At 48.7% G+C, this 26,527-nt stretch overlaps 1 protein-coding gene across 2 annotated transcripts in view; it reads left to right on the top strand.

The window, feature by feature from the left end:
• The first annotated feature begins 3,232 nt into the window (after positions 1-3,232).
• Positions 3,233-26,527, top strand: part of LOC140390482 (cytochrome P450 2K1-like) — a 40,205-nt gene continuing 16,910 nt past the window's right edge. Inside the window, exons 1-3 of one of the 2 annotated variants that reach the window (XM_072475647.1) lie at positions 3,233-3,568; positions 15,299-15,461; positions 19,696-19,845. In XM_072475647.1, the coding sequence (XP_072331748.1) occupies positions 3,368-3,568; positions 15,299-15,461; positions 19,696-19,845 (514 nt within the window). In that variant the 5' untranslated portion in view covers positions 3,233-3,367. The remainder of the gene's footprint in view (positions 3,569-15,298; positions 15,462-19,695; positions 19,846-26,527) is intronic. The other variant, XM_072475648.1, reaches the window with a different exon arrangement.

Here is a 26,527-nt window from a genome sequence, read left to right as displayed (position 1 = left end):
CCCACCCCTCACAGCCGGGAGTTACAAGTCTTTACAAATGGGGAGCACCCGGAGGAAACCAACGCAGACACAGGGAGAACGTGCAGAATCCGCACAGACAGTGACCCAAGCCAGGAATTGAACCTGGGACCCACTGTGAAGCAACAGTGCTAACCACTGTGTGACTATGCCACTCTATTCAGAAGGCAGTTAAGACTCAACCAGATGATTTTTTTACGCATAATGATAGCTTCACGTTCATGTGACTGGCCTTATAATTCCAGATTTCTTTTACGAATTGAATTTAAATTCCACCAGCTGCCGTGGTGGGATTTGAACCCATGTCCCCAGAGCATTAGCCTGGGCTGTTGGATTCCTAGTCCAGTGACAATACCACTATGCCACCATCTTCCCTTACCTTTTGCCAGCTGCATCAGCTGGTAGGGCTGTGCAACATCAAGGCTGCTGTTCCTTCTTTGACGTCCCCCCACCCCCCCACCCTGTAGCCATCCGGGATGGCCACGACCCGATTACAAAATGGACACTTGCAAAGAATGCAGGGAAAATTGGACAATATCGAAAAAGCAAGCAGGTGCAAGGTCTGTCTGTTGATTAGAGCCTTAGCTCTCAGACAGGACTGGTACTGCTAAGCCATCTACATACTAATGAGCCATCCCCGGGAACAAAAGGCAACATTTAGGTAAACAATGCTAAGACAGACACCCCGGCGCCAGAGGAGACTAAAACAAAGCAGACCAACGGCCACCTAGGACATGCCCAGCAACCAGGGAACCCGCCCCTCTATTGGAGGAAAATTAATAAGAACGATTGGGAAACGGCCCAATTAATTGGGGCCAAGTTCAAGGCCCGCCCAAAAGCGCGCAAAGCCCTTTTGGGTATAAAAAGGATTCCCCAAGTGAGGATCTCTCTTGGCCTTGGCTCTCAGCGAGGAGAGACCTGTCAAAGCTGCTCCAGACCAAGTAAGTTCCAAGTCAACGCAGCTATGAGATAGACGCTCCTAGCTGCTATCCTGTAAACTGCTCAACCCAGCAGCCTCAGAACCGAGCAACGGCCATTGTTCCTCTGACTGAGTGGGCACCCAAAGCTAAGTATAGACTTTTATGTGGAGATGCCGGTGTTGGACTGGGGTGAGCACAGTACGAAGTCTTACAACACCAGGTTAAAGTCCAACAGGTTTGTTTCGATGTCACTAGCTTTCGGAGCGCTGCTCCTTCCTCAGGTGAATGAAGAGGTCTGTTCCAGAAACACATATATAGACAAATTCAAAGATGCCAAACAATGCTAGGAATGCGAGCGAGTTGAATGAACGGACATCGCGCAACAATCACCAGGCAGGAATGTTCCCTTCCAGTCGGGGAACACTTCAGCAGTCAAGGGCATTCAGCCTCTGATCTCCGGGTAAGCGTTCTCCAAGGCGGCCTTCAGGACGCGCGACAACGCAGAATCGCCGAGCAGAAACTTATAGCCAAGTTCCGCACACATGAGTGCGGCCTCAACCGGGACCTGGGATTCATGTCGCATTACAGTCATCCCCCACCATCTGGCCTGCGAAATCCTACCAACTGTCCTGGCTTGACACAATTCACACCTCTTTAACCTGGGGTTACCCCATCTCTGGATCTGTAAAGATTTAATCACCTGCTAATGCTCGCATTCCTAGCATTGTTTGGCATCTTTGAATTTGTCTATATATGTGTTTCTGGAACAGACCTCTTCATTCACCTGAGGAAGGAGCAGCGCTCCGAAAGCTAGTGACATCGAAACAAACCTGTTGCACTTTAACCTGGTGTTGTAAGACTTCGTACTATAGACTTTTAGTAATAGCGATAGTTTAGGTTGTAGAGTTTTATGCATGAGTAGATATGACGGTGTGTAAATAAATGAGCATTGCTTTTGAACTTACTAACTGGTGTATCGAGTCTTTGATCAGTATTTGGTTTTGAACCTTGTGGCAGTATCGAAAGATACCTGGCGACTCTTTTTTTTAATATATTTTATTCAAAAAAAAATTTCGGCCAAACAAGACAGTACAAAAATGTTTCCCTTTTTACAACAATAAAACAATATAAATAATAGTGACCGTTTTTTAACAAATAAATAAATAATATATAAACTAAATGGCAACTGCCATAACAAAATATTAACTCTCCCAAATAATAAAGTCAAACAAACCAATATACATATCCAAGTAAAAATATCCATACAAAAACTCCCCTGAGGACCCCCCTCCCCCTCCCCCCCCCCCCCCCCCCGGGTTGCTGCTGCTACTTTCCCATTTCCTTTATCGTTCTGCGAGATAGTCAATGAACGGTTGCCACCGCCTGGTGAACCCTTGAGCCGAACCTCTTAGTGCGAACTTTATCCGTTCCAGCTTTATGAACCCTGCCATGTCATTTATCCAGGTCTCCACGCCCGGGGGTTTAGCTTCCTTCCACATAAGCAATATCCTTCGCCGGGCTACTAGGGACGCAAAGGCCAAAACATCAGCCTCTCTCGCCTCCTGCACTCCCGGCTCTTCTGCAACCCCGAATATAGCCAACCCCCAGCCTGGCTCGACCCGGACCCCCACCACCTTCGAAAGCACATTTGCCACCCCCACCCAGAACCCATGCAGTGCCGAGCATGACCAAAACATGTGGGTGTGGTTCGCTGGGCTTCTCGCGCATCTCCCGCACCTATCCTCTACCCCGAAAAATTTACTGAGCCTTGCTCCGGTCATGTGCGCCCTGTGCAAGACCTTGAAATACCTGGCAACTCTTGAGCAAATGTAATTAAACAGAGCCAAATTAAGAGACAACAGCAAGTTAGCAACCCCCCCCCCCCCACCCCACCCCCGGCCACCTTACCCAGGGACCCTCTTCAAGGGGTGTGTGTCACATACAACATGCGGGCAACAACTAGCATGCCCAGGAGAAAGTGCTAGAGTTCCATCAGGCCTCTGGAGGTGGTGCTATGAAGATAGAATCTGCATCCCTCATGTTTCAGCGATTGATTTGTTGGCCTGAACTGTGAGGGGTTAATTGAGCTCAAAGGTTTTTTTCTCACAATTCTATGACAAAACCCCTGTGTCCTGGTTGCTATGAGATGGGCTGCCGTCCATTTGAGGGTCACTGAATGAGCGTGAATGACAGTACAGTTAAAAGTCCAATGAACCTGCTTTGATAAGGCACGAGGGATCTGAGGCGGTCCAGAGGGCAGTTGCAAACTCTTCTTGGAATGTGACTGTTTCAGGATAGATGATAGGGACCAATCAGGTCAGGTAGGAGTGTCAAATGCTTGCGTAAAGCCAACAGAAATCGATACCTGCTCAGGGAAAACATAGGGTAAAAGTATCAGCTGGTTTGTTCTCACAGACAATCAACTTGCAATGGTGCCGTTCAACTTGCTTCCATCCAGCCTCACCACCACTTTGCTGCTTTCTTCCCTACTTGTGATTTTCCTGATTTACCTCCTCGCCGGTTCTCGAGGCAGCCCTCAGACCAACTATCCCCCCGGTCCCACACCCCTCCCCATAATTGGCAACCTGCACCAGTTGGATCTGAAGAGACTTTACAAATCTCTGGTCGAGGTAAGAAGGTTAACCAGCAACCAGGCGCGGTGGACGGTGGTTAGCAGTGGGTGTTGAGGGTCTTTGAGAGCTAATTTATTTATTTATAATTTGTTAGTTTAAATCCCCATCGTGCACAGGTACGTTTCAGTCCTTTAAGGGGATATCTTGACACGTTCCGGAGCGGAGAGGATATGTAAGGCCTAGATTATGGGCCTAGTTCACTTTATTCACCCACAATACTAACTATGGGCTGTTGGGACTTGGTCTGTGGTCTTGTAGAATATTGCCAGCATTTATCCTGAAGTTGGTCTCATGCTTTCTTTCCTCTCTGTCATTTTCTTTCTATTTGGGAGTCAGTATGCATTATGGTTGGTGATGGCAAATGCAAAGAATTTGTATTCCTATCATGCCTTAAGGACCTCAAGACATTCCCATGGCCCCAACAATTAATTAAGTACTTTAAAAAAATTTAAAAAATTTGGAGTATCCAATTTTTTTTTCTCCCAATTAAGGGACAATTTAGTGTGGCCAATCCACCTAACCTGCACATCTTTGGGTTGTGGGGTGAAACCCACGCAGACACGGGGAGAATTTGCAAACTCCACACGGACAGTGACCCAGGGCCGGGACTCGAACCTGGGACCTCAGCGCCGTAGTCCCAGTGCTAACCACTGCGCCACTGTGCCGCCCCTAATTAGGTACTTTTGAAGTGTATTCACTGTCATGATGTGGGAAAGAAGCTGCAGATTTATGCAAAGCAAACAGCCAAGAGTGAACGCTCAGATAATCTCCCTTGTTGGTTAAGCAAAAAAAGTATGGGCCAGGACAGTGTCCCCTTCTCTTTATTGATATAACGCATTTACCTGAGGTAAATCTTGTGTTAAATCTCACACTCCTCGGTACTGCAGTAAAGGGTCACCTTAAATTATAGCCCCACATCCGCGGAGGTAACTGGTGCCCACGACTTGCTGGCTCAGTGGTGGGAGTGCTACCATTGAGCCAAGGGGGGTCAGTGTTTGAGGTTGTACCGTCCAATGGTTCGAGTGAGTATTGATCAGCTCCAGGCTTCTTCCTCACTTTTCTTTTTTCTCGATTTAGTAAGCTGAGAGGTGGAAATCACCCGTAGTCATCGCTTACTCCCAGAGATCCAACATTTCCCTCGGTTTTCTCTGAAAAAATGACTGCAATAGAAATTGTTCAATTGAAGATGGGTTCCAATTTAAGTCTTCCACTTGTGCCAAGTGTTTGTTACAGGGATTGCAGGCTGGGAGTGGGCTTCTAATGCTATTAAACGCAGGATGGTTAAGCTCTCTTGCTTTGTGTAATCTTTCCAGTGTCACTAGTTTTGTTTGCTCCAGTTTAGCTTCTCCTCACCTCATGGGGTTCGCCCATGTTGTTACAAGGATATTCAATGTCCTTCAGTACCCCACTTGTTCCTCAGGTGAGGCCAGAGGGTGAGGCTACCCAACAGGAGCAAGGCCTCACAGCTGAGCTCAATGCTATCTCCACCTGATGCCACCACAAACACGGGGACAAACAAAATAGGAGGTGAAGTAGGTCATTCAGCCCCTCAAGCCTGCTCCGCCATTCAATAAGACCATGGATAATCTGTTTGTGTTCTGAATTCTACATTCCTCATCTACCCCAATTCCCTTGCCTAACAAGGATCTATCTACTTACGCCTTAAAAATATTCAGTGACTCCGACTTCTGAGACAGAGTTTTAAGATCACACAGCTTTTTGAGAGAAACAAATTCTCCTCATTTCTGTCCTAAAAGGGCGACACCTAATTTTAAGACAGTATTCTTGAGTTCTGGACTCACCCACAAGAGGAAACATCCTTTCCACGGCCATCTTATTGAGACCATTCAAGATCTTTTATCCCTCAATCAAGTCACCCCCTCACTCTTCCAAACTCTAGCGGAAACAAGCCCATAAGACAATCTGCTCATTCTAGATACCAATCCAGTAAACCTCCTCTGAACTGCCTGCCACGCTTTTACACCCTTCCTTAAATAAGAGGCTGGATTCTCCACTTGCCCAGCCATACATTGCTTGGTGCCGGCATTCCCTCTTCCCGCCGCTTATCAATGGGTTCTCCCATTGAAACCACCCCACACCACCTGGAGACCCACGGATGCGGGAGTGATGCCTGCGGGAACAGGGATTCCAACGGCCGGAGAATTCTGGCCAAGGAGACCAAAACTGCTCGAGATGTGCCCTGCATAACTGAAGCATAACATCCTTATTTTTACGTTCAGTTCCTTGTGTCTTGGATCATTAGCAGTTCAAATCTCTAAGCCAGAGATCCTTAAGGACTCACCAGTCTCCAAAGCATATTAACACATACCAGAGGTTGAACTCTGGAATAAACCATTTGATTCGGAATTCAAGTTTACTTCTTTTTGAGGCGAATAATCAGGTGATCACAGTTCTGACTAAAATTAAATATTACCAGAGGACAGTAAAGGGGAACTTGGCCCAAAAATATCGTCACCAATCACCAAATTAACAGAGCAGCCAGGACAGGTTAATCCCTATGGAAATGACGGCCAGATTAGCAATGGATGTGATATGATTAAAATGAGAGGAAGGACCTCTCAGTGAGTGAAGGTGTAGTGGGTTAGACTTACCCTTCACCTCTGGCACTTAGCTCAATCCCAGCCAGGAATTGAGAGTCTGAATAGCCTCCAGACAATGACCAGGCTGGTTGATCATCCTCCAGATCAGCAGAGTGTCATTCGGTTAGTTGAGTGTCATTGTGACATCTGCAGTTTAGATGCTCACTGCTTGAACTAGCTCAGCCACCAGTTCGACAGGAAGAACTCATTACGCTTAATCCAAACTGTGTCTGACTCAGAAATACTCCAGGTAAATTCCCACAATGCGAAACTTCTTTTCCCAACAGCGACATCACTCACCTTTGAAGGCAAAAAAATTAATATTAACTAGAAAAGGAACTGTTCACTCTACCTTTGATGCCTGTGTTTCCTGCAAAGCCTTTAATCTTCCATTCTTCTTTTGGATCAGACATCAGACTGAGCCCCGCTGCCCTTTCTATACATTTACAGATTTATGTAGAACAGCAGCGTTCTTTGTGGCGTCCTCATCAATATTTATCCCCCACCAACATCAACACAAAATATTCATTTCCATTTGGTGGTATAGAACTTGAATATTGCTGAAAAAAAGAGACATGTCGAAGTTTTCTTTCTTTCACTCATCAGGACACTTCGCAAGAATATCAGTATAATGGAAAAACAACAATTTATACTGCGTGATAAGAGTTTTCTGGTTGATTGGCAGGTGGACTCTGATTGGTAGGACCGTTGACATGGAGAATGCACCAACTGATGGTGACTAACAGTTAACTGTCAAGCATTGTTTGAAATTAAATAATTTTTTTTTGATTGGGTGATTATTTGTGGCTCATTCAAATAACTATCCAATAATTTGCCTTGTTTAAGTGGCCTTGCTGTGCACAAATTGGCTCCTGTATTTCCCTACATTATGGCAATGATTATATTTGGAAAGTGCTTTGTTCGCTTTGACAACACCTTAGGCTGTGAAAGGCACCATAGAAATGCAATTTATTCTCTTTTTATATCATCCATGATATGCACATCTGATCTCCTTAACCAGATAAACTGCTGACCAACCAACTTCCCTTTCTGTTTCCATGTTACTTCACACTGTAGCTGGTTCCTTTTGTTCAGGTATGGCTCCTAGCTTTTCAAAGAAGCATTATCACCCCCACCCTCAAAAAACACCTTCAATCTCTTGTTACAGACAGGAATGGGGTGAATTTAAACAACACTAATTTCTCCTCTCACCACCTGTACAAAAACAGAAAGATGTTTTGACTTATGAACAAAGAACAAAGAAAATTACAGCACAGGAACAGGCCCTTCGGCCCTCCCAGCCTGCGCCGATCCAGATCCTTTATATAAACCTGTCTTCTATTTTCCAAGGATCTACTTCCCTCTGTTCCCCGCCCGTTCATATATCTGTCTAGATACATCTTAAATGACGCTATCGTGCCCGCCTCTATCACCTCTGGCAAAGCGTTCCAGGCACCCACCACCCTCTGTGTAAAAAACTTTCCACGCACATCTACCTTAAACTTTCCCCCTCTCACCTTGAAATCGTGACCCCTTGTAATTGACACCCCCACTCTTGGAAAAAGCTTGTTGCTATCCACCCTGTCCATACCTCTCATAATTTTGTAGACCTCAATCAGGTCCCCCCTCAACCTCCGTCTTTCCGACAAAAACAATCCTAATCTACTCAACCTTTCTTCATAGCTAGCACCCTCCATACCAGGCAACATCCTGGTGAACCTCCTCTGTACCCTCTCTAAAGCATCCACATTCTTCTGGCAATGTGGCGACCAGAACTGCACGCAGTATTCCAAATGTGGCCTGACCAAAGTCCTATACAACTGTAACATGACCTGCCGACTCTTGTACTCAATACCCCGTCCGATGAAGGCAAGCATGCTGTACGCCTTCTTGACCACTCTATCGACCTGCGTTGCCACCTTCAGGGTACAATGGACCTGAACTCCCAGATCTCTCTATACATCAATTTTCCCCAGGACTCTTCCATTGACCGAATAGTCCGCTCTTGAATTAGATCTTCCAAAATGCATCCCCTTGCATTTGCCTGGATTGAACTCCATCTGCCATTTCTCTGCCCAACTCTCCAATCTATCTATATTTTGCTGTATTCTCTGACAGTCCTCGTTATCTGCAACTCCACCAATCTTAGTATCATCTGCAAACTTCTAATCAGACCACCTATACCTTCGTCCAGATCATTTATGTATATCACAAACAACAGTGGTCCGAGCACGGATCCCTGTGGAACACCACTAGTCACCTTTCTCCATTTTGAGACACTCCCTTCCACCACTACTCTCTGTCTCCTGTTGCCCAGCCAGTTCTTTATCCATCTAGCTAGTACATCCTGAACCCTATACGACTTCACTTTTTCCATCAACCTGCCATGGAAAACTTTATCAAATGCCTTACTGAAGTCCATGTATATGACATCTACAGCCCTTCCCTCATCAATTACCTTTGTTACTTCCTCAAAATGTTTTATTAGGTTTGTAAGACATGGCCTTCCCTGCACAAAACCATGCTGCCTATCACTGATAAGTCTATTTTCTTCCAAATGTGAATAGATCCTATCCCTCAGTATCTTCTCCAACAGTTTGCCTACCACTGACATCAAGCTCACAGGTCTATAATTCCCTGGATTATCCCTGCTACCCTTCTTAAACAAAGGGACAACATTAGCAATTCTCCAGTCCTCCGGGACCTCACCCGTGCTCAAGGATGCTGCAAAGATATCTGTTAAGGCCCCAGCTATTTCGTCCCTCGCTTCCCTCAGTAACCTGGGATAGATCCCATCCGGACCTGGGGACTTGTCCACCTTAATGCCTTTTTGAATACCCAAAACTTTCCCTTCCTTATGCCGACTTGACCGAAAGTCTTTAAACATCCATCCCTAGCCTCAAAATCTGTCATGTCCCTCTCCTTGGTGATTACCGATGCAAAGTACTCATTAAGAATCTCATCTATTTCCTCTGACTCCACGCATAAATTCCCTCTTTTGTCTTTAGAACATAGATCATAGACAAATACAGCACACAACAGGCCCTTCGGCCCACGATGTGTGCCGAACCTTTGTCCTAGATTAATCATAGATTATCATTGAATTTACAGTGTAGAAGGAGGCCATTCGGCCCATTGAGTCAACCCAAAGTCAACACCTTCACCCAACACTCAGGGCAATTTTGGACACTAAGGGCAATTTATCATGGCCAATCCACCTAACCTGCACATCTTTGGACTGTGGGAGGAAACCGGAGCACCCGGAGGAATCCCACGCAGAATCGGGGAGGATGTGCAGACTCCGCACAGACAGTGACCCAAGCCGGAATCGAACCTGGGACACTGGAGCTGTGAAGCAATTGTGCTATCCACAATGCTACCGTGCTGCCCTTAAGAACAAATAAATCTTCACTATATCATTTTACTGTAATCCATGTACCTATCCAATAGCTGCTTGAAGGTCCCTAATGTTTCCGACTCAACTACTTCCACAGAGTGGGCCAATCCTTTCTCTAGTTACCCCCTTGCTCCTTATATACGAATAAAAGGCTTTGGGACTTTCCTTAACCCTGTTAGCCAAAGATATTTCATGACCCCTTTTAGCCCTCTTTATTGCCGTTTGAGATTTGTCCTACTTTCCCGATATTCCTCCAAAGCTTCATCAGTTTTATGTCGCCTAGATCTTATGTATGCTTCTTTTTTCATATTAGCTAGTCTCACAATTCCACCCGTCATCCATGGTTCCCTAATCTTGCCATTTCTATCCCTCATTTTCACAGGGACATGTCTGACCTGCACTCTAATCAACCTTTCCTTAAAAGACTCCCATATTTCAAATGAGGATTCACCCTTAAACAGCTGCTCCCAATCCACATTCCCTAGCTCCTGCCCGATTTTGTTATACTTGGCCTTTCCCCAATTTAGCACTCTTCCTTTCGGCCCACTCTCATCTTTGTCCATGACTATTCTAAAACTTATGGAATTGTGATCGCTGTTCCCAAAGTAATCACCGACTGAAACTTCAACCACCTGGCCGGGGTCATTCCCCAATACCAGGTCCAGTATGGCCGCTTCCCGAGTTGGACTATTTACATACTGCTCTAAAAAACTCTCCTGGATGCTCCTTACAAATTCTGCTCCATCTACGCCTCCAACACTACATGAGTCCCATTCAATGTTCAGGAAGTTAAAATCTCCCATCACGACCACCCTATTGTTCCTACATTTTTCTATAATCTGTCTACATATTTGTACCTTTACTTCACGCTCGCTTTTGGGAGGCCTGTAGTAAAGTCCCCAAAAAAGATCCTTCCTATTTCTTAGCTCTACCCATATTGCCTCAGTGCTCGAATCCTCCATCTTGCTCTCCTTAATCACAGCTGTGATATCATCTCTGACCAGTAATCCAACTCCTCCACCCCTTTTACCTCCCTCTCTATCCCTCCTGAAGCATCTATACCCTGGGATATTTAGTTGCCAGTCTTGCCCTTCCCTCAACCAAGTCTCAGCAATACCAATAAAATCATATTCCCAGGTACTAATCCATATTAAGTTAATCTGCCTTACCTGCTACACTTCTCGCATTAAAACAAATGCACCTCAGACCAACTGTCCCTTTGCGTTCATCATCTCTTCCCTGTCTACTCTTCCCCTTAGTCACATTGAGTTTATTATCTAGTACCTCACTGGCTTTAGTTGCTGCCACTTTACTGACCTCTCACTTCCTAATCAGGGGTGGGATTCTCCGACCCACCGCCGGGTCGGAGAATCGCCGGGGGCTGGCGTGAATCCCGCCCCCGCCGGTTGCCGAATTCTCCGGCACCGGATATTCGGCGGGGGTGGGAATCGCGCCACACCGGTTGGCGGCCTCCCCCCGGCGATTCTCTGGCCCGTGATGGGCCGAAGTCCCGTTGCTGGAATGCCTGTCTCGTCGGCGAGAATCAAACCACCTCTCTTACCGGCGGGACAAGGCAGCGCGGGCGGGCTCCGGGGTCCTGGGGGGGGCGCGGGGCGATCTGGCCCCGGGGGGCGCCCCCACGGTGGCCTGGCCCGCGATCGGGGCCCACCGATCCACGGGCGGGCCTGTGCCGTGGGGGCACTCTTTTCCTTCTGCCTTCGCCATGGTCTCCACTATGGCGGAGGCGGAAGAGACCCCCTCCACTGCGCATGCGTGGGGATGCCGTGAGCGGCCGCTGACGCTCCCGCGCATGCGCCGCACGGCAAAGTCATTTCCGCGCATGCTGGCGGGGCACCAAAGGCCTTTCCCGCCAGCTGGCGGGGCGGAAATCAGTCCGGCGTGGGCCTAGCCCCTCAAGGTGAGGGCTCGGCCCCTCAAGATGTGGAAAATTCCGCACCTTTGGGGCGGCGCGATGCAGGACTGATTCGTGCCGTTTTTGGCGCTGGTCGGCGGACATCGCGCCGATTGCGGAGAATCCCGCCCCAGGTTCCCATCCCCCTGTCACATTAGTTTAAAACCTCCCCAACAGTGTTCGCAAAAGCACCCCCTAGGACATTGGTTCCAGTCCTGCCCAGGTGTAGACTTTGTGAGGTGTAGACTTGTTAGCCTCTTTATAAGCAGTTGCGTATTTCCGAACCCCCTTGGTTTTGGCACAATTTCCTATTAATTACCTCACAAATTGGCTCCTACAAACTTGAGATAGGATGAACTTAAAGGGTTAGTTTATTTTCCCACGCTAAAAATGAAAAAGGAGGGTTGCCATGTCACCTTCTCACTCTGAGTAAAGAGAGGGATATGCAACTGAAATATTTACAGTGCAGAAACCTAAAATGTTGTTCCACATGGAATCCAGAGCCTGAATCAAAGTGCAATGAGGTATTCCTTCATAGAGATTAGCAGGAAGAAAAACAATGTTGTAGAATTTCTTTTTCAGGTGGTATTGAATTCACAAGATGAGATAGGCGAACAGAGATGAATCAATCTTGTAGATGATTGCACCAAGCTTACAGAAGAAGTAGTGTCTATGGTGCCAGATACTCAACCTGGGCCAGAGCTCTTTTGGTGTGCCCTGCTAGCCAAATAGAACTTACAGTGCAGAAGCATTTTGCCCATCGAGTCTGCACCGACTCACTTAAGCCCTATCCCATAACCCAAAAACCCAATAACCCCTCCTAACCCTTTTTAGTCACGAAGGGCAATTTAACATGGCCAATCCACCTAACCTGCACGGCTTTGGACTGTGGGTGGAAACCAGAGCACCCGGAGGAAACCCACGCAGACACGGGGGAGAACGTGCAGACTCCACACTGACAGTGACCCAGCAGGGAATCGAACCCGGGACACTGGCACTGTGAATCCACAGTACTAATCACTTGTGCTACCGTACTGCCCAAACAGCAGACTGAAATTTTCAGTTCAGTAAGGCAATATTCCTAGTTCCACAAGCCAGAGGCTCATGTAACATGACATCCACTTCTCCACCATCTTTTACAAAAAGATGTGTATCCAAGGCCTGGAAAACAGTTTGGTCTTCAGGGCTACCATTAGGCATTAAAATGGATATTTGAGAGGCCATTGTCCTAGTAGACAGTCTGTCTCCACTGGCAAGCCTGGCTTATCAAATACAAGAGGCCTTTGATGTTGTAGCTCCCTTTGAAATTGGGCTGTGCAGTCCCTGGGTAATTATTAGTGGCTCCTCAGAGATAATGAGGTATGAGATTTCTGAAACAGCACGGTGACTTCCTTTGTTCTGGGGTCACAGACAGACACTGTTTCAGCCATTTTAAACATCATTTACAGTTTTTCCATGTGTATTTTATAAAAAGTACACAGTGTGCAGTCTTCAGCCCTCACACTCTCCACTTTTCAAACGACTGTCTCAATGGCACAGGTTGGGAGTATTGGCCTCCGCTGTGCTCTATTATTTTATGATCTCCAGTGTACTTTGCGCTCTCCACAGTACTCGATTGTGCTGTTGCTTCCCAAATTCATGACGATATTTTACATAATTCCACGTTTGAAAACGTCTAATCGGGACTTTGGCCAAATACAGCATTGAAATGGAGCTGTAACCAAAGACACAAATGGCACCCAGTCTGATCACAGACCACTGTTCCAGTATCCTATCCCAAAACTAAGTTCTTCTTGACCAATGAGGTGCTTGATGCCTCAGTACCTCAAATTGAAAATGTTCCCTGAATGGTTTCCTGTTTCCCTACCTGTGCATCCTCTTCCGAGGATCCAACCCACTCCCACTGCACTCCACACCTCTGAATCTGGTCTCATGTGCATCCCCTACCTTTGCCTCACCTTCAGACAGCTTTACCTACAATTGCCTGTACTCCATGTTCTGGGTTTCTTCTCTAAACCTTTCCCCTCCCGTGCTTTTTAAGAACTTCCTTAAGATCTGGGCCTTTTCATAGAATTTACAGTGCAGAAGGAAGCCATTCGACCCATCGAGTCTGCACCGGCCCTTACAAAGAGCAGCCTACTGAAGCCCACGTATCTCCGCTATCCGTGTAACCCAGTAACCCCCACTTTTGGCCAAGCTTTTTATCTCCTCCACTGAATGGTTATTCTTTTGGCTTTGTGATCATATTTTCATTGTATCTTGGAGACTCTCGAGCCCGCTCCGCCATTCAATAAGATCATGGCTGATCCGACATTCCACATGTCCACATTCCTGCCCTTTCCCCATAACCCTTGATTCCCTCACTAGAATCTATCTGTCTCAGCCTTAAATATACACAAGGACTCTGCCCCCACAACTCTCTGTGACAAGGAGTTCTAAAGACTCACAACCCTTGTCCCATACCCCCGTAATTTTTAATTTCCCACCTCCCCCCCCCGCCTATTATTTCTTGTCGGGCATTTCATTCCTGAACAGGCCTCTACACAAAAAAAAAAATTGATCTCTCCCTCTGGATGAACAAAAGAATTGAGTTAAGAAAAAGATTGCTCATGTCATTCCATATTGATCTCCAGGCACAGGAGCACCAGGGGCAATGGCCTGGAATCTCACAGAATATGAAATCAGTGGCTACAATGAGAGATTCGAGGAAGCCCTGTGGAACATCAGGTCTGCCTGCCTGAGTTTCATTCTGGCTTTTAGCCCAGTATGAATCACATGTTTTAACTCAATCCTTAGCTGATTCCTATGATAATTGGAATGCCTCAGTTCACAGATCCTCTCTTGACAATTGAGCAGAGCAATGAAAATATTAGGAATCATCGGTTAAATCCAGCAATCCCACACTTCCACCACAGTGCACATTCAAAGGGATGGATAGGTTGGTGATGGGAGTAGAATAATAATTAATAATTCTAGAATCCAAGTTCTCTCAGGCATGGCGTCTGAACAGATGGCTTCATGGTTCATGGCAGTCATCTACTAAGTCAGCTGTAAGGTAAAATATTTGTCCTTACATACAACTGGATAGAGTACATAAACAAGGCTTTCAGCCCAATTGGTGAATGTAAAGGAAAAGCCTCCTCTCACCTCTCTTCCTCTAACCCTATCTGCTAATCCATAGAACCTATAGAATCCTTATAGTGCATAGAGTCTGCACCAACCCCAGGTACCAGCATTTTATCCAGGCCCACTTCCCCGCCTATCCTAGTAACATAATCGATCATGACCAATCCACCTAAACTGCACATCTTTGGACACTAAGTCTAAAAGATGTGCCGGTTAAGTGGATTGGCCTCATGCTGAATTGCCCCTTAGTGTCCAAAAGGTTAGGGGGGATAGGGTAGGGGCGTGGGCCGAGGTTGGGTGACTAGGTGGATTGGCCGTGCCAAATTTCCCCATTAGTGACCAGGGATGTGCATGTTGGGTGGGGTTTTGAGGGGTGGGTCAGGGGGCTGGGGTCGGTGTGGAATTGGTGGGCCAGGTGGTCTCCTTCTGCACTGCAAGGATTCTAATGGGCAGTTTATCATGGCCAATCCACCTAACCTGCACATCTTTGGACTGTGGGAGGAAACCGGAGCACCCAAAGGAAACCCTCGCAGACACGGGGAGAACCTGCAGACTCCGCACAGACAGTGACCCGAGGCTGGAATTGAACCCGGGTGCTCTGAGGCAGCAGTGCTAACCATTTTGCCACTGCGCCGCGAATGCGACAAACTACCTGCTAAGTGGTGGACTCTGCTTGTTTCCTATCTTTGCAGCTGTCAGAGAAGTATGGCTCAGTCTACTCGGTGAGACTGGGTCCAGAGAAAGTGGTGGTGCTAGCCGGCTATGAGACAGTGAAGAATGCTCTCATCAATCACGCTGACGAATTCCTAGGCAGACCTGATGTGCCGATCATGAACGTGCTGAAAGAAGGATCCGGTAAATTCCTGCTATCTGCTCTTGACCATGTGACAGGAACCTCCCTTGACAGTGCATTGAGGTGCAAGGGAATATTCCCCCCTACCGGCTCCTCATTTGTCCAATTGAATTTCTCCGTTACTTTCCACTCAACCAAATTAATCAGTTCCAACCTGCAGATTAGCTGGGGAAGTGATTTATTCCAACTGTAATATAGTGCAGCATGATTATGAGACCATTAGCTGGCCAGTCAACGACACCTGGCTCCTCAGTCAATCATAATCTTCACTAAGTGGGGAAAAATGCAATAACACCACACTATCCAGTCTGTGTTAGTCATGAGGAGGTGTGAATAACATTGTGACCAGAGCGCAGCATACAAATTTCAAGTTTTATCAAAGTGGAACCAAGTGAACTTTGCATAAACCTGAAGACAGCAACACCCTGCAGAGAAACTACGAGCTCAACTTCCAGGGGTCAGTGAACGTGACCTCCTTGACACGATAGAAGCAAATTACTGCGCATGCTGGAATCTGAAACCAGAAAGAGAGAATGCTGGGAAATCGCAGCAGCACCTGTAGGGAGAGAAAAGAGCTAATGTTTCGAATCCAGATGACCCTCTGTCAAAGGTGATTGGTTTGGGAACTGATGGGTGGAAGTTAAAAGTAGCATGATGGTGGGGACCATTATATGTGGAGTGTAGGGTTTTCACAGTAACTTCATTGCAGCGTTAATGTAAGCCGACTTGTGACAATAAAGATTATTATTATTACCAGAAATTGAGATTCATGGCTAGGAATGAATAATCCTTAAGAATAATCAAAAAACAACAGCCCTAAAAATAAAGAGACCTGTAATTTTACAGGAATTTATCAGGTACACGTTTGAATTGTCCTTGTCATGACGGAAAACATGGCAGTTTAATTTGTGCCCAGCAAGATCCTGCAGACAACCAACTGGATGGAGAATCAGGAGATCTGCTTTGTTGAGAGAGGGTTATTAACCAGGGCACCAGATGAACTCTCGACTCGTCTTGAGATATTTAACCTCTGGCTGAACCAAAGGACAAGTCAGACAGAATCGCGGTTTTGATGACTCATGCTAATGACGGAAATGATGCTGCACTGCCAAAAGTGTTTCCCAGGAGCGTCCAGATCAGGGGTGGAGAGGCCATGAGCAGGACCAAGTCAAACTTGTGGGAATTTCGGCATTCCATTGAGTTCCCTCCTCTCCCAAGCATCTGCAGTAACAAGAGAAATCAGTAAAATAAATCAAAACGTCCATTATAGAGGATGTAATAATAGAGCATTTAGAAATACATAGTATAAGCAAGCAGAGACACCATGGCGTCATGAAGTGGAAATCAGGCCTAACAAATTAATCAGATATCTTTGAGGTGGTAACAAGCAGGATAAATAAAGGGAGCCAGTAGATGCACTACACTTGGATTTCCAAAAGGCAATTGATAAGGTAATGCACAAAAGGCTATTTAATAAGAGCAGAGCTCATGGTGTTGGGGGCAGTATATTAGCACAGATAGAGGATTTACTAACAAGTAAAAGACAGAGAGTGTTGGGATAAGGGGGACATTTGAGGATGGCAAACTGTAACTCATGGAGGGCCAGAGGAATCAGTGTTAGGCCCACAATTGTTTACAATGTGTCATAATGACTTGGACCAGGGAAGCAAAGTACTATTGGCACGTTTGCAGATGACACAAAAATAGGTAGGAAGGCAAGTGGTGAGGATGACAGAAAGGGTCTACAGAGGAATATAGACAGTTTAGGTGAGTGGAGCAAAAATGTAGCAAACGGACGTAATGTCGGAAAATGTGAAGTTAGCGCTTTGGTAGGAAAAATAAAGGAGCAGAATATTATTTAAATGGAGACAGTCTGCAGAAAATGCAGCACAGAGGGGTTTGGGAGTCCTCGTACATAAATCAAAAAAGGTAGCATGCAAGTTCAGCAGCTAATAGGTGTTGGCCTTCATTTCAAAGGAATGGAGTATAAAAATAAGGAAATCTTGCTAAAACTATACAAGGCATTAGTTAGACCACACCTGGAATACTGTTAAGAGTTGTGGTCCCCTAACCTAAGGAAAGATATACTGACGTTGGAGGCAGCCCAGAGAAGGTTCATTAGTTGATCCTGTGTATGGAGTGATTTTCCTATGAGGAGAGGTTGAGTAGATTGGGCCTGTACTCATTGGAGGTTAGAAGAATGAGAGGCGACCTTATTGAGACATATACAATTCTCAGAGGGCTTGACAGGGTAGATGCTGAGAGGTTGTTTCCTCTTGTGGAAGAGTCTCGGACCAGTGGGCATAATCTCAGAGTAAGGGGATCACCCATTTAAGACAGAGATGAGGAGGGATGTCCTCTCTCAGAGGGGAGTGAATCTATGGAATTTTTTTACCACAGAGGGCTGTAGATGCAGGGTCATTAAGTATGTTCAAGGCCGAGACAGACAGATTTTTAAACAAGGCAATCAAGAGTTATGGGGATATGGCAGGAACGTGCAGTTGAGTAAATGTTCAAAGTGGCGAATTGGGTGCCAATAAAGTGGGTTAATGGTGTTCAGATTCTTAAGTGTTGTTGGAGCTGCACTCATCCAGGCAAGTGGAGGGTATTCCATCACACTCCAGGCTTGTGCCTTGTATAATAATAATAATCTTTATTGTCACAAGTAGGCTTACATTAACACTGCAATGAAGTTACTGTGAAAAGTCGTCGCCACACTCCGGCGCCTGGGTACACTGAGGGGGAATTCAGAATGTCCAAATTACCTAACAGCACGTCTTTTGGGACTTCTGGGAGGAAACTGGAGCATCCGGAGGAAACCCACGCAGACACAGGGAGAACGTGCAGACTCCGCACAGACAGTAACCCAGCGGGGAATCGAACCTGGGACCATGGAGGTGTGAAGCAACAGTATTAACCACTGTGCTGTCTTCAGATGGCTTACGGGCTTTGGGAAGTCAGGAAGTGAGTTACTCGCCACAGAACTTTGTGACCCACTCTTGTAGCCGCAATATTGATATAGCTAGTCCAGTTGACTTTCTGGTCAATGCTAATCCCCAGGATGTTGATAGTGGGGGATTCAGGGATGGAAAAACCAAGTGATGGTTTGATTCTCTATTATTGGAGATAGTCATTGCCTGGCACTTATGTGTACGAATGTAACTTGCCACTTGTCAGCCCAAGCCTGGGTATTGCCCAGGTCTTGCTGCATTTGGACAGGGACTGCTTCAGTGTCTGAGGAGTCGCGAATGGTGCTGAATACTGTGCAGTCATCTGTGAACATCCCCACATCCAACCTTATGTTGGAAGGAAGTTAATTGATGAAGCAGCTGAAGATTGTTGGGCCTAGGACACTATCCTGCAGTGTTGTCCCGGGACTGAGCTGACTATCCTCGAACAACCATCTTCCTTTGTGCCAGGTAGGACTGCAACCAGTGGAGAGTTTCCCCCCTGATTCCCATTGACTCCACTTTAGCTTGGGCCCCTTGATGCCTTGATGCCAAGGGCAGTCACTGTCACCTCAAAGATGAACAGCTGAGAAAAGGGGCATTCGCCCCCAAAAGATATTGCTGAGCCATACACAGGTTTCCCATGAGGTCATTGGGCTAGTTATAGTTTTTATTTGTCTCCATTTGAAGGTGGTGCAGTGTGATATATCCCACACTTCCGCTGAAGTGGCCCATCAGACATCCTTTGAAAATCCCCAAAAAGGGATTTTGTTTCTCTTTTATGATGAGGATAACTGGCGTGACTTAGCTTATAAATGAGGAAACTGCGAGGGAAGAGATTATAATGTAAACTAATAAAATATAGGAACAGCAGAGAACTGGCATGCAATGTGGGAGGACACTGCGGGGGAGGGGGGTTGTGTTCAAGATTACATTTTTCTACTCAGTGAGTGGTCAGTTGTGCGACCTGGCATCCTTTGAAAGGATGGTGGAACAGATTCAATGGTAACTTGCGATAGCAAATTGGAAATATTTGAAAAGAATAAATGTGCTTGGCTACAGGTAAAGTACAGGGTAGTGGGACAATTGGACAGCTCTTCAATGAACCATCTCAGAATGATGGACAGAATGTGTCCCCTTTCCCGCTCCATACAATTCTGTGGGTGATAATGGGAGTGTTCCTGTCACACCAGTGTACAGAACCTGGCATCTGCTGGCCTTTGACCTCTCCAGCTCACTCAGCAAGGACACACACAGGTGATGAGCTATCTTTTGGGTTATCCTCCAGGTGTCGTATGGTCCAATGGGGAACCATGGAAACAAATGCGAAGGTTCATGTTAACGACCCTGCGAGATTTTGGAATGGGAAAGAAATCTATCGAGGAAAAGATAATCGAGGAGGCTGGATTTCTGGTGAGAAAGATTGAATCATACAAAGGTGAGCCTCCGTGTTAGCTCAGCATTATAGTGCAACGGTTCAATGTTATCACACCTCAGACACTTTAAAGTTCCTGCCGTACTCTCATGCTCATTCCAAATCTGGGAAATAAAAAAAACCTCTGGAAAATAAATTAGCAAAAAAATACATCTTTGTCTGTCTGGTAGTTAGGGGGCAGGCATCGGAAGGGTCATGTGACCTGATTGCCCAATGGGGAATGACTGCGGCGACATAAGGGAGGCACAGTGGTCAGCACTGCTGCTTCACAGCGGCAGGGACCTGGGTTTGATTCTGGTTTTGGGTTACTGTCTGTGTGGAGCTTGCACCTTCTCCTTGTCTCTGCCATGATCAATCCGCAGGGTTCAGGAGATAGGGCGGGGAGTGAGCCGATGTAATGTGCTCTTTTGGAGGGTTCGTGCAGACTCAATGGGCCGAATGTAGAGATTTTATCGATTTCGGTGCTGAGTGCAGGCTTTTATAGCCAATTGCATTCCTCGCGCTGAGAATGAAGACATCGATTATAGTGCTGTTACATAGTTTGAATTGATAATGAATCCATCATCGTTAGCTAACTAACTGTTTTTTATGTTGTCACAGACAGTCCACACCGAGTTATATCAAAGAAACTTAGGTTTATTTACAATATGCAGATCCCGGTATGTGCATGTGTGTGTATATATCTATGTGCATGTGTGTGTGTCTATCTGTGTATATATCTATGTGCATGTGTGTGTATGTATCTATGTGCATGTGTGTGTGTCTATCTGTGTATATATCTATGTGCATATGTGTGTGTCTATCTGTGTATATATCTATGTGCATGTGTGTGTGTCTATCTGTGTATATATCTATGTGCATGTGTGTGTGTCTATCTGTGTATATATCTATGTGCATGTGTGTGTGTCTATCTGTGTATATATCTATGTGCATGTGTGTGTGTCTATCTGTGTATATATCTATGTGCATGTGTGTGTATGTATCTATGTGCATGTGTGTGTGTCTATCTGTGCATATATCTATGTGCATGTGTGTGTGTCTATCTGTGTATATATCTATGTGCATGTGTGTGTATGTATCTATGTGCATGTGTGTGTGTCTATCTGTGTATATATCTATGTGCGTGTGTGTGTGTCTATCTGTGTATATATCTATGTGCATGTGTGTGTGTCTATCTGTGTATATATCTATGTGCATGTGTGTGTGTCTATCTGTGTATATATCTATGTGCATGTGTGTGTATGTAGCTATGTGCATGTGTGTGTGTCTATCTGTGTATATATCTATGTGCATGTGTGTGTATGTATCTATGTGCATGTGTGTGTGTCTATCTGTGTATATATCTATGTGCATGTGTGTGTATGTATCTATGTGCATGTGTGTGTGTCTATCTGTGTATATATCTATGTGCATGTGTGTGTGTCTATCTGTGTATATATCTATGTGCATGTGTGTGTATGTATCTATGTGCATGTGTGTGTGTCTATCTGTGTATATATCTATGTGCGTGTGTGTGTGTCTATCTGTGTATATATCTATGTGCATGTGTGTGTGTCTATCTGTGTATATATCTATGTGCATGTGTGTGTGTCTATCTGTGTATATATCTATGTGCATGTGTGTGTGTCTATCTGTGCGTTTATCTATGTGCATGTGTGTGTGTCTATCTGTGTATATATCTATGTGCATGTGTGTGTATGTATCTATGTGCATGTGTGTGTGTATCTATATGCATGTGTGTGTATCTAAGTTAGTGTGTATCTAAGTGTGTATGAGTAAGTGTGTGTATGTATGAGTGTGTGTATGTATCTGTGTCTGTATGTGTGGCGCACAAAGACTCCGTGAGACAAATAGAGTGAAGTCGATGAGGCTTTATTAAGCGTGTCTGTTCCCCAGCAGCCCGATAGTAAACAACCAGGACCCGGGATCTGTCAGCCAATGACATTAGGGCTTCCAGTCCCACATGACCCCCAATACATACTACCACATTCACCCCTTGTCAAAAATGAACCCGGCGGGGTGATGCTTCGTATGGTGGTAAGGGTTTACAGTACTGGTCCTGGGAGGATAGAACAGTTACATGGTAGTACCGTATTGGACAGTATCGTCCTGTTACAACTATTTACAGAGGATATAGGAAAAACAAAATGTTCATTGGACAGTCCATCTTTGTTTTACATCGACGCCACGAGTCGGTCGGGCGGTCTGGTCGTCCGTGTCGATCGCCTCGGCCCCGGCGGTGGTGGTAGTGCTTGTACCAGTGTTGTCGCCTCCGGGAGCCGCACGGTTTCAGCTGTCGGTGCAAAGGGGAGGGGGACTGATCCTCCTGGGAAGGGGGCGGTCGCGGGGTGCGGCGGTGGCAGGACGGGGGGCGGTTGGGTTGATGGTGCCGGGGGGGTGTGCGTGGTGCCGGCGGGCGCCAGATCCCGTAGGGAGACCGTGTCCTGTCGGCCGTCGGGGTACTCCACGTAGGCGTACTGGGGGTTTGCGTGGAGGAGGTGAACCCTTTCGACCAACGGGTCCGCCTTATGTGCCCGCACGTGCTTTCGGAGCAGGATGGGTCCTGGGGCCGCCAGCCAGGTCGGCAGCGACGTTCCAGAGGAGGACCTCCTAGGGAAGACAAGGAGACGCTCGTGAGGCGTTTGATTAGTGCTCGTACATAATAACGACCGGATGGAATGGAGAGCGTCCGGGAGGACCTCCTGCCACCGTGAAACTGGGAGATCCCTGGACCGTAGGGCCAGTAGGATGGCCTTCCAGACCGTGCCGTTCTCCCTTTCTACTTGCCCGTTCCCCCGGGGGTTGTAGCTGGTCGTCCTGCTTGAAGCTATGCCCTTGCTGAGCAGGAACTGGCGCAGCTCGTCACTCATGAAAGAGGACCCGCTGTCGCTGTGGACGTATGCGGGGTAACCGAACAGTGTGAATATGCTGTTCAGGGCTTTAATGACTGTGGCCGCGGTCATGTCGGAGCAGGGAATGGCAAAAGGGAAGCGGGAGTATTCGTCCACTACATTAAGGAAATACGCGTTGCGGTCGGTGGAGGGGAGGGGCCCTTTGAAATCGAGACTGAGGCGTTCAAAGGGACGGGAAGCCTTAATCAGGTGCGCTCCATCTGGCCTGAAAAAATGCGGTTTGCATTCTGCGCAGATGTGGCAGTCTCTTGTGACTGTACGGACCTCCTCTAAGGAGAATGGGAGATTGCGGGACTTGATGAAGTGGTAAAACCGAGTGACCCCCGGGTGGCAGAGGTCCTCGTGGAGGGCTTGGAGGCGGTCAATTTGTGCGTTGGCACATGTCCCGCGGAATAGGGCATCAGACGGCTCGTTCAGCTTTCCGGGACGATACAAGATCTCATAGTTGAAGGTGGAGAGTTCGATCCTCCACCGCAAGATCTTGTCGTTCTTGATCTTGCCCCGCTGTGCATTATCGAACATGAAGGCTACCGACTGTTGGTCAGTGAGGAGAATGAATCTCCTGCCGGCCAGGTAATGCCTCCAATGTCGCACAGCTTCCACTATGGCTTGGGCTTCCTTTTCCACTGAGGAGTGGCGGATTTCTGAGGCGTGGAGGGTTCGGGAGAAGAAGGCCACGGGTCTGCCCGCTTGGTTAAGGGTAGCCGCTAGAGCTACGTCAGAGGCGTCGCTCTCGACCTGGAAGGGGAGGGACTCGTCGATGGCGCGCATCGTGGCCTTTGCGATGTCCGCTTTGATGCGGCTGAAAGCCTGGCAAGCCTCTGTCGACAGCGGGAAAGTCGTGGTCTGTATTAGGGGGCGGGCCTTGTCTGCGTACTGGGGGACCCACTGGGCGTAGTATGAAAAGAACCCCAGGCAGCGTTTGGGCAGTGCGGGAGGGGAAATTCCATGAGTGCGCGCATACGTTCGGGGTCGGGGCCTATTATCCCATTGCGCACTATGTAGCCCAGAATGGCTAGCCGATCGGTGCTAAAAACGCACTTGTCTCGTTGTACGTGAGGTTCAAGGCTTTGGCAGTCTGGAGGAATTTTTGGAGGTTGGCGTCGTGGTCCTGCTGATCGTGGCCGCAGATGGTTACATTGTCGAGGTACGGGAACGTGGCCCGTAACCCATGTTGATCAACCATTCGGTCCATTTCCCGTTGGAAGACCGAGACGCCGTTTGTGACGCCAAAAGGGACCCTTAGGAAGTGGTATAATCGCCCGTCTGCCTCGAAGGCTGTGTACTTGCGGTCACTTGGGCGGATGGGGAGCTGATGGTAGGCGGACTTGAGGTCCACGGTGGACAAGACTTTATACTGGGCAATCCGATTGACCATGTCGGATATGCGGGGGAGAGGGTACGCGTCTAGTTGTGTGTACCTGTTGATGGTCTGGCTATAGTCAATGACCATCCTTTGTTTCTCCCCTGTCTTCACTACTACCACCTGCGCTCTCCAGGGACTATTGCTGGCCTGGATTATGCCCTCCTTTAGTAGCCGCTGGACTTCGGACCGAATGAAGGTCCGGTCCTGGGCGCTGTACCGTCTGCTCCTAGTGGCGACGGGTTTGCAATCCGGGGTGAGGTTCGCAAACAAGGACGGGGGTTGCACCTTGAGGGTGGCGAGGCCGCAGATAGTGAGTGGGGGTATGGGGCCGCCGAATTTAAACGTAAGGCTCTGTAGGTTACATTGAAAATCTAAGCCCAGCAAGGTGGGGGCACAGAGTTGGGGAAGGACGTTAAGTTTGTAGTTTTTGAATTCCCTCCCCTGTACCGTTAGGGTAACTATGCAGAATCCCTGGATCTGTACGGAGTGGGATCCTGCAGCTAGGCAAATCTTTTGTGCGCTGGGGAAGGTAGTTAAGGAACAGCGTCTTACCGTGTCGGGATGTATAAAACTTTCCGTGCTCCCGGAGTCGACTCGGCATGGCGTCCCGTGGCCGTTAATTAGGACCGTTGTCGTCGTCGTCTGGAGAGTCCGGGGCCGAGCCTGATCGAGTGTAACCGAAGCGAGCCGTGGTTGTAGTAGTGGGGTGGGGTCCGTTGTTGCCGTCCAAGATGGCGTCGGGGATGGACAAAATGGCCACCCCCATACCTCGCCCGTAGCTGAGGGGTCACAAGATGGCGTCGGGGGTGGACAAAATGGCCGCCCCCATGCGTCGTACAGGTCGGGGGCGGTCCAAGATGGCGGGGCCCCTCCTCCCCTCGTGGTGGTCGGGACCCAAAATGGCGGCGTCTGCGGGTCGCACATTGGGTGCTGGGGGGTCTGGGGGGCACTAGGACCGCGCGGAGTTCATGCATTGCGAGCGCCCGGGCCGCGGGCGCTAGGACCGCGCGGAGTTCCTTGGCTGCGAGTGCCAGGGCCGCGGGCGCTAGGACCGCGCGGAGCTCCCTCGCCGGGGACAGCGGTGGTCGGGGCCAAGGCCGGCGGGTCAGTACTGCGAGCGCTGGGACCGTGAGGAGGTCCCTCGCCAGGGACGGAGATCGGGGTCCAGGTAAGTTGTATTGCCGGCGGGTCAGGTGTGGGGCGCGGGACGGGGGTGAGGGCCCAGGTCGGCGGCGCTGGCGGGTCAGGCATGGGGCGCGGGACGGGGGTGAGGGCCCAGGTCGGCGGCGCCGGCGGGTCAGGCGTGGGACGCGGGACGGGGGTGAGGGCCCAGGTCGGCGGCGCTGGCGGGTCAGGCGTGGGGCCGCGAGCGCTGGCACCGCGCGGAGCTCCCTCGCCGGGGACAGCGGTGGTCGGGGCCCAGGCCGGCGGGTCAGGCGTGGGGCGCGGGACGGGGGTGAGGGCCCAGGTCGGCGGCTCCGGCGGGTCAGTCGTGGGGCCGCGGGCGCTGGCACCGCGCGGAGCTCCCTCGCCGGGGACAGCGGTGGTTGGGGTTAAGGTAGGTGGCGCCGGCGGGTCAGGCATGGGGCGCGGGACGGGGGTGAGGGTGGCGTTAGGGATGCGAAAAACCCCCTCCTCTCCGTGGAGAGTGTTGGCTGGCACCCAAATCGGGAGCGCCGGCGGCGGGTCGTACATGGACTGCGGGGACTGGGGTTGGGAGCGTAGGCGGCGTGCAGGGCTCCCAGTTCTCCCGGGGCCGCGGTGGTCGGGACCCAAAATGGCGGCGCCTGCGGGTCGCACATGGCGTGCTGGGGGGGTTGGGAGGCATAGACTGCCTGTAGGGCTCCCTGTTCTCCCGGGACGGCGGCGGCCACGCGGGATCGGCACACCACCGCATAGTGGCCCTTTTTCCCGCAGCTTTTGCAGATGGCTGCGCGGGCCGGACAGCGTTGTCGGGGGTGCTTCGCCTGGCCGCAGAAATAACAGCGGGCGCCCCCGGTGCGACTCGGCGTTTGGACTGCGCAAGCCTGTGGGGTGTCCGGGGGGGTGTAGGGGGTTTGCCGCGGCGGGTACGTACGGGGCCCAATGGCCTGCCGCGCGGTCGGGGCCGTAGGCGCGGGTATTACGCGCGGCTACGTCCAGCGAGGCTGCCAGGGCCCGTGCCTCTGAGAGTCCTAGTGACTCTTTTTCTAGAAGTCTTTGGCGGATTTGGGAGGATTGCATACCTGCAACAAAAGCATCGCGCATTAACATGTCCGTGTGTTCGTTTGCGTTCACCGACGGGCAGCTGCAGGCTCGTCCCAAAATCAGCAGCGCGGCGTAGAACTCGTCCATCGATTCTCCGGGAGCTTGCCGTCTCGTCGCGAGCTGGTAGCGAGCGTAGATTTGGTTAACTGGGCGAACGTAG

The sequence above is a fragment of the Scyliorhinus torazame genome, chromosome 14 (assembly GCF_047496885.1).
Source record: "Scyliorhinus torazame isolate Kashiwa2021f chromosome 14, sScyTor2.1, whole genome shotgun sequence".
NCBI lineage: Eukaryota > Metazoa > Chordata > Chondrichthyes > Carcharhiniformes > Scyliorhinidae > Scyliorhinus > Scyliorhinus torazame.
Note: the sequence above shows the minus strand (reverse complement) of the source record. Positions and strands in the feature narration are given on the sequence as shown.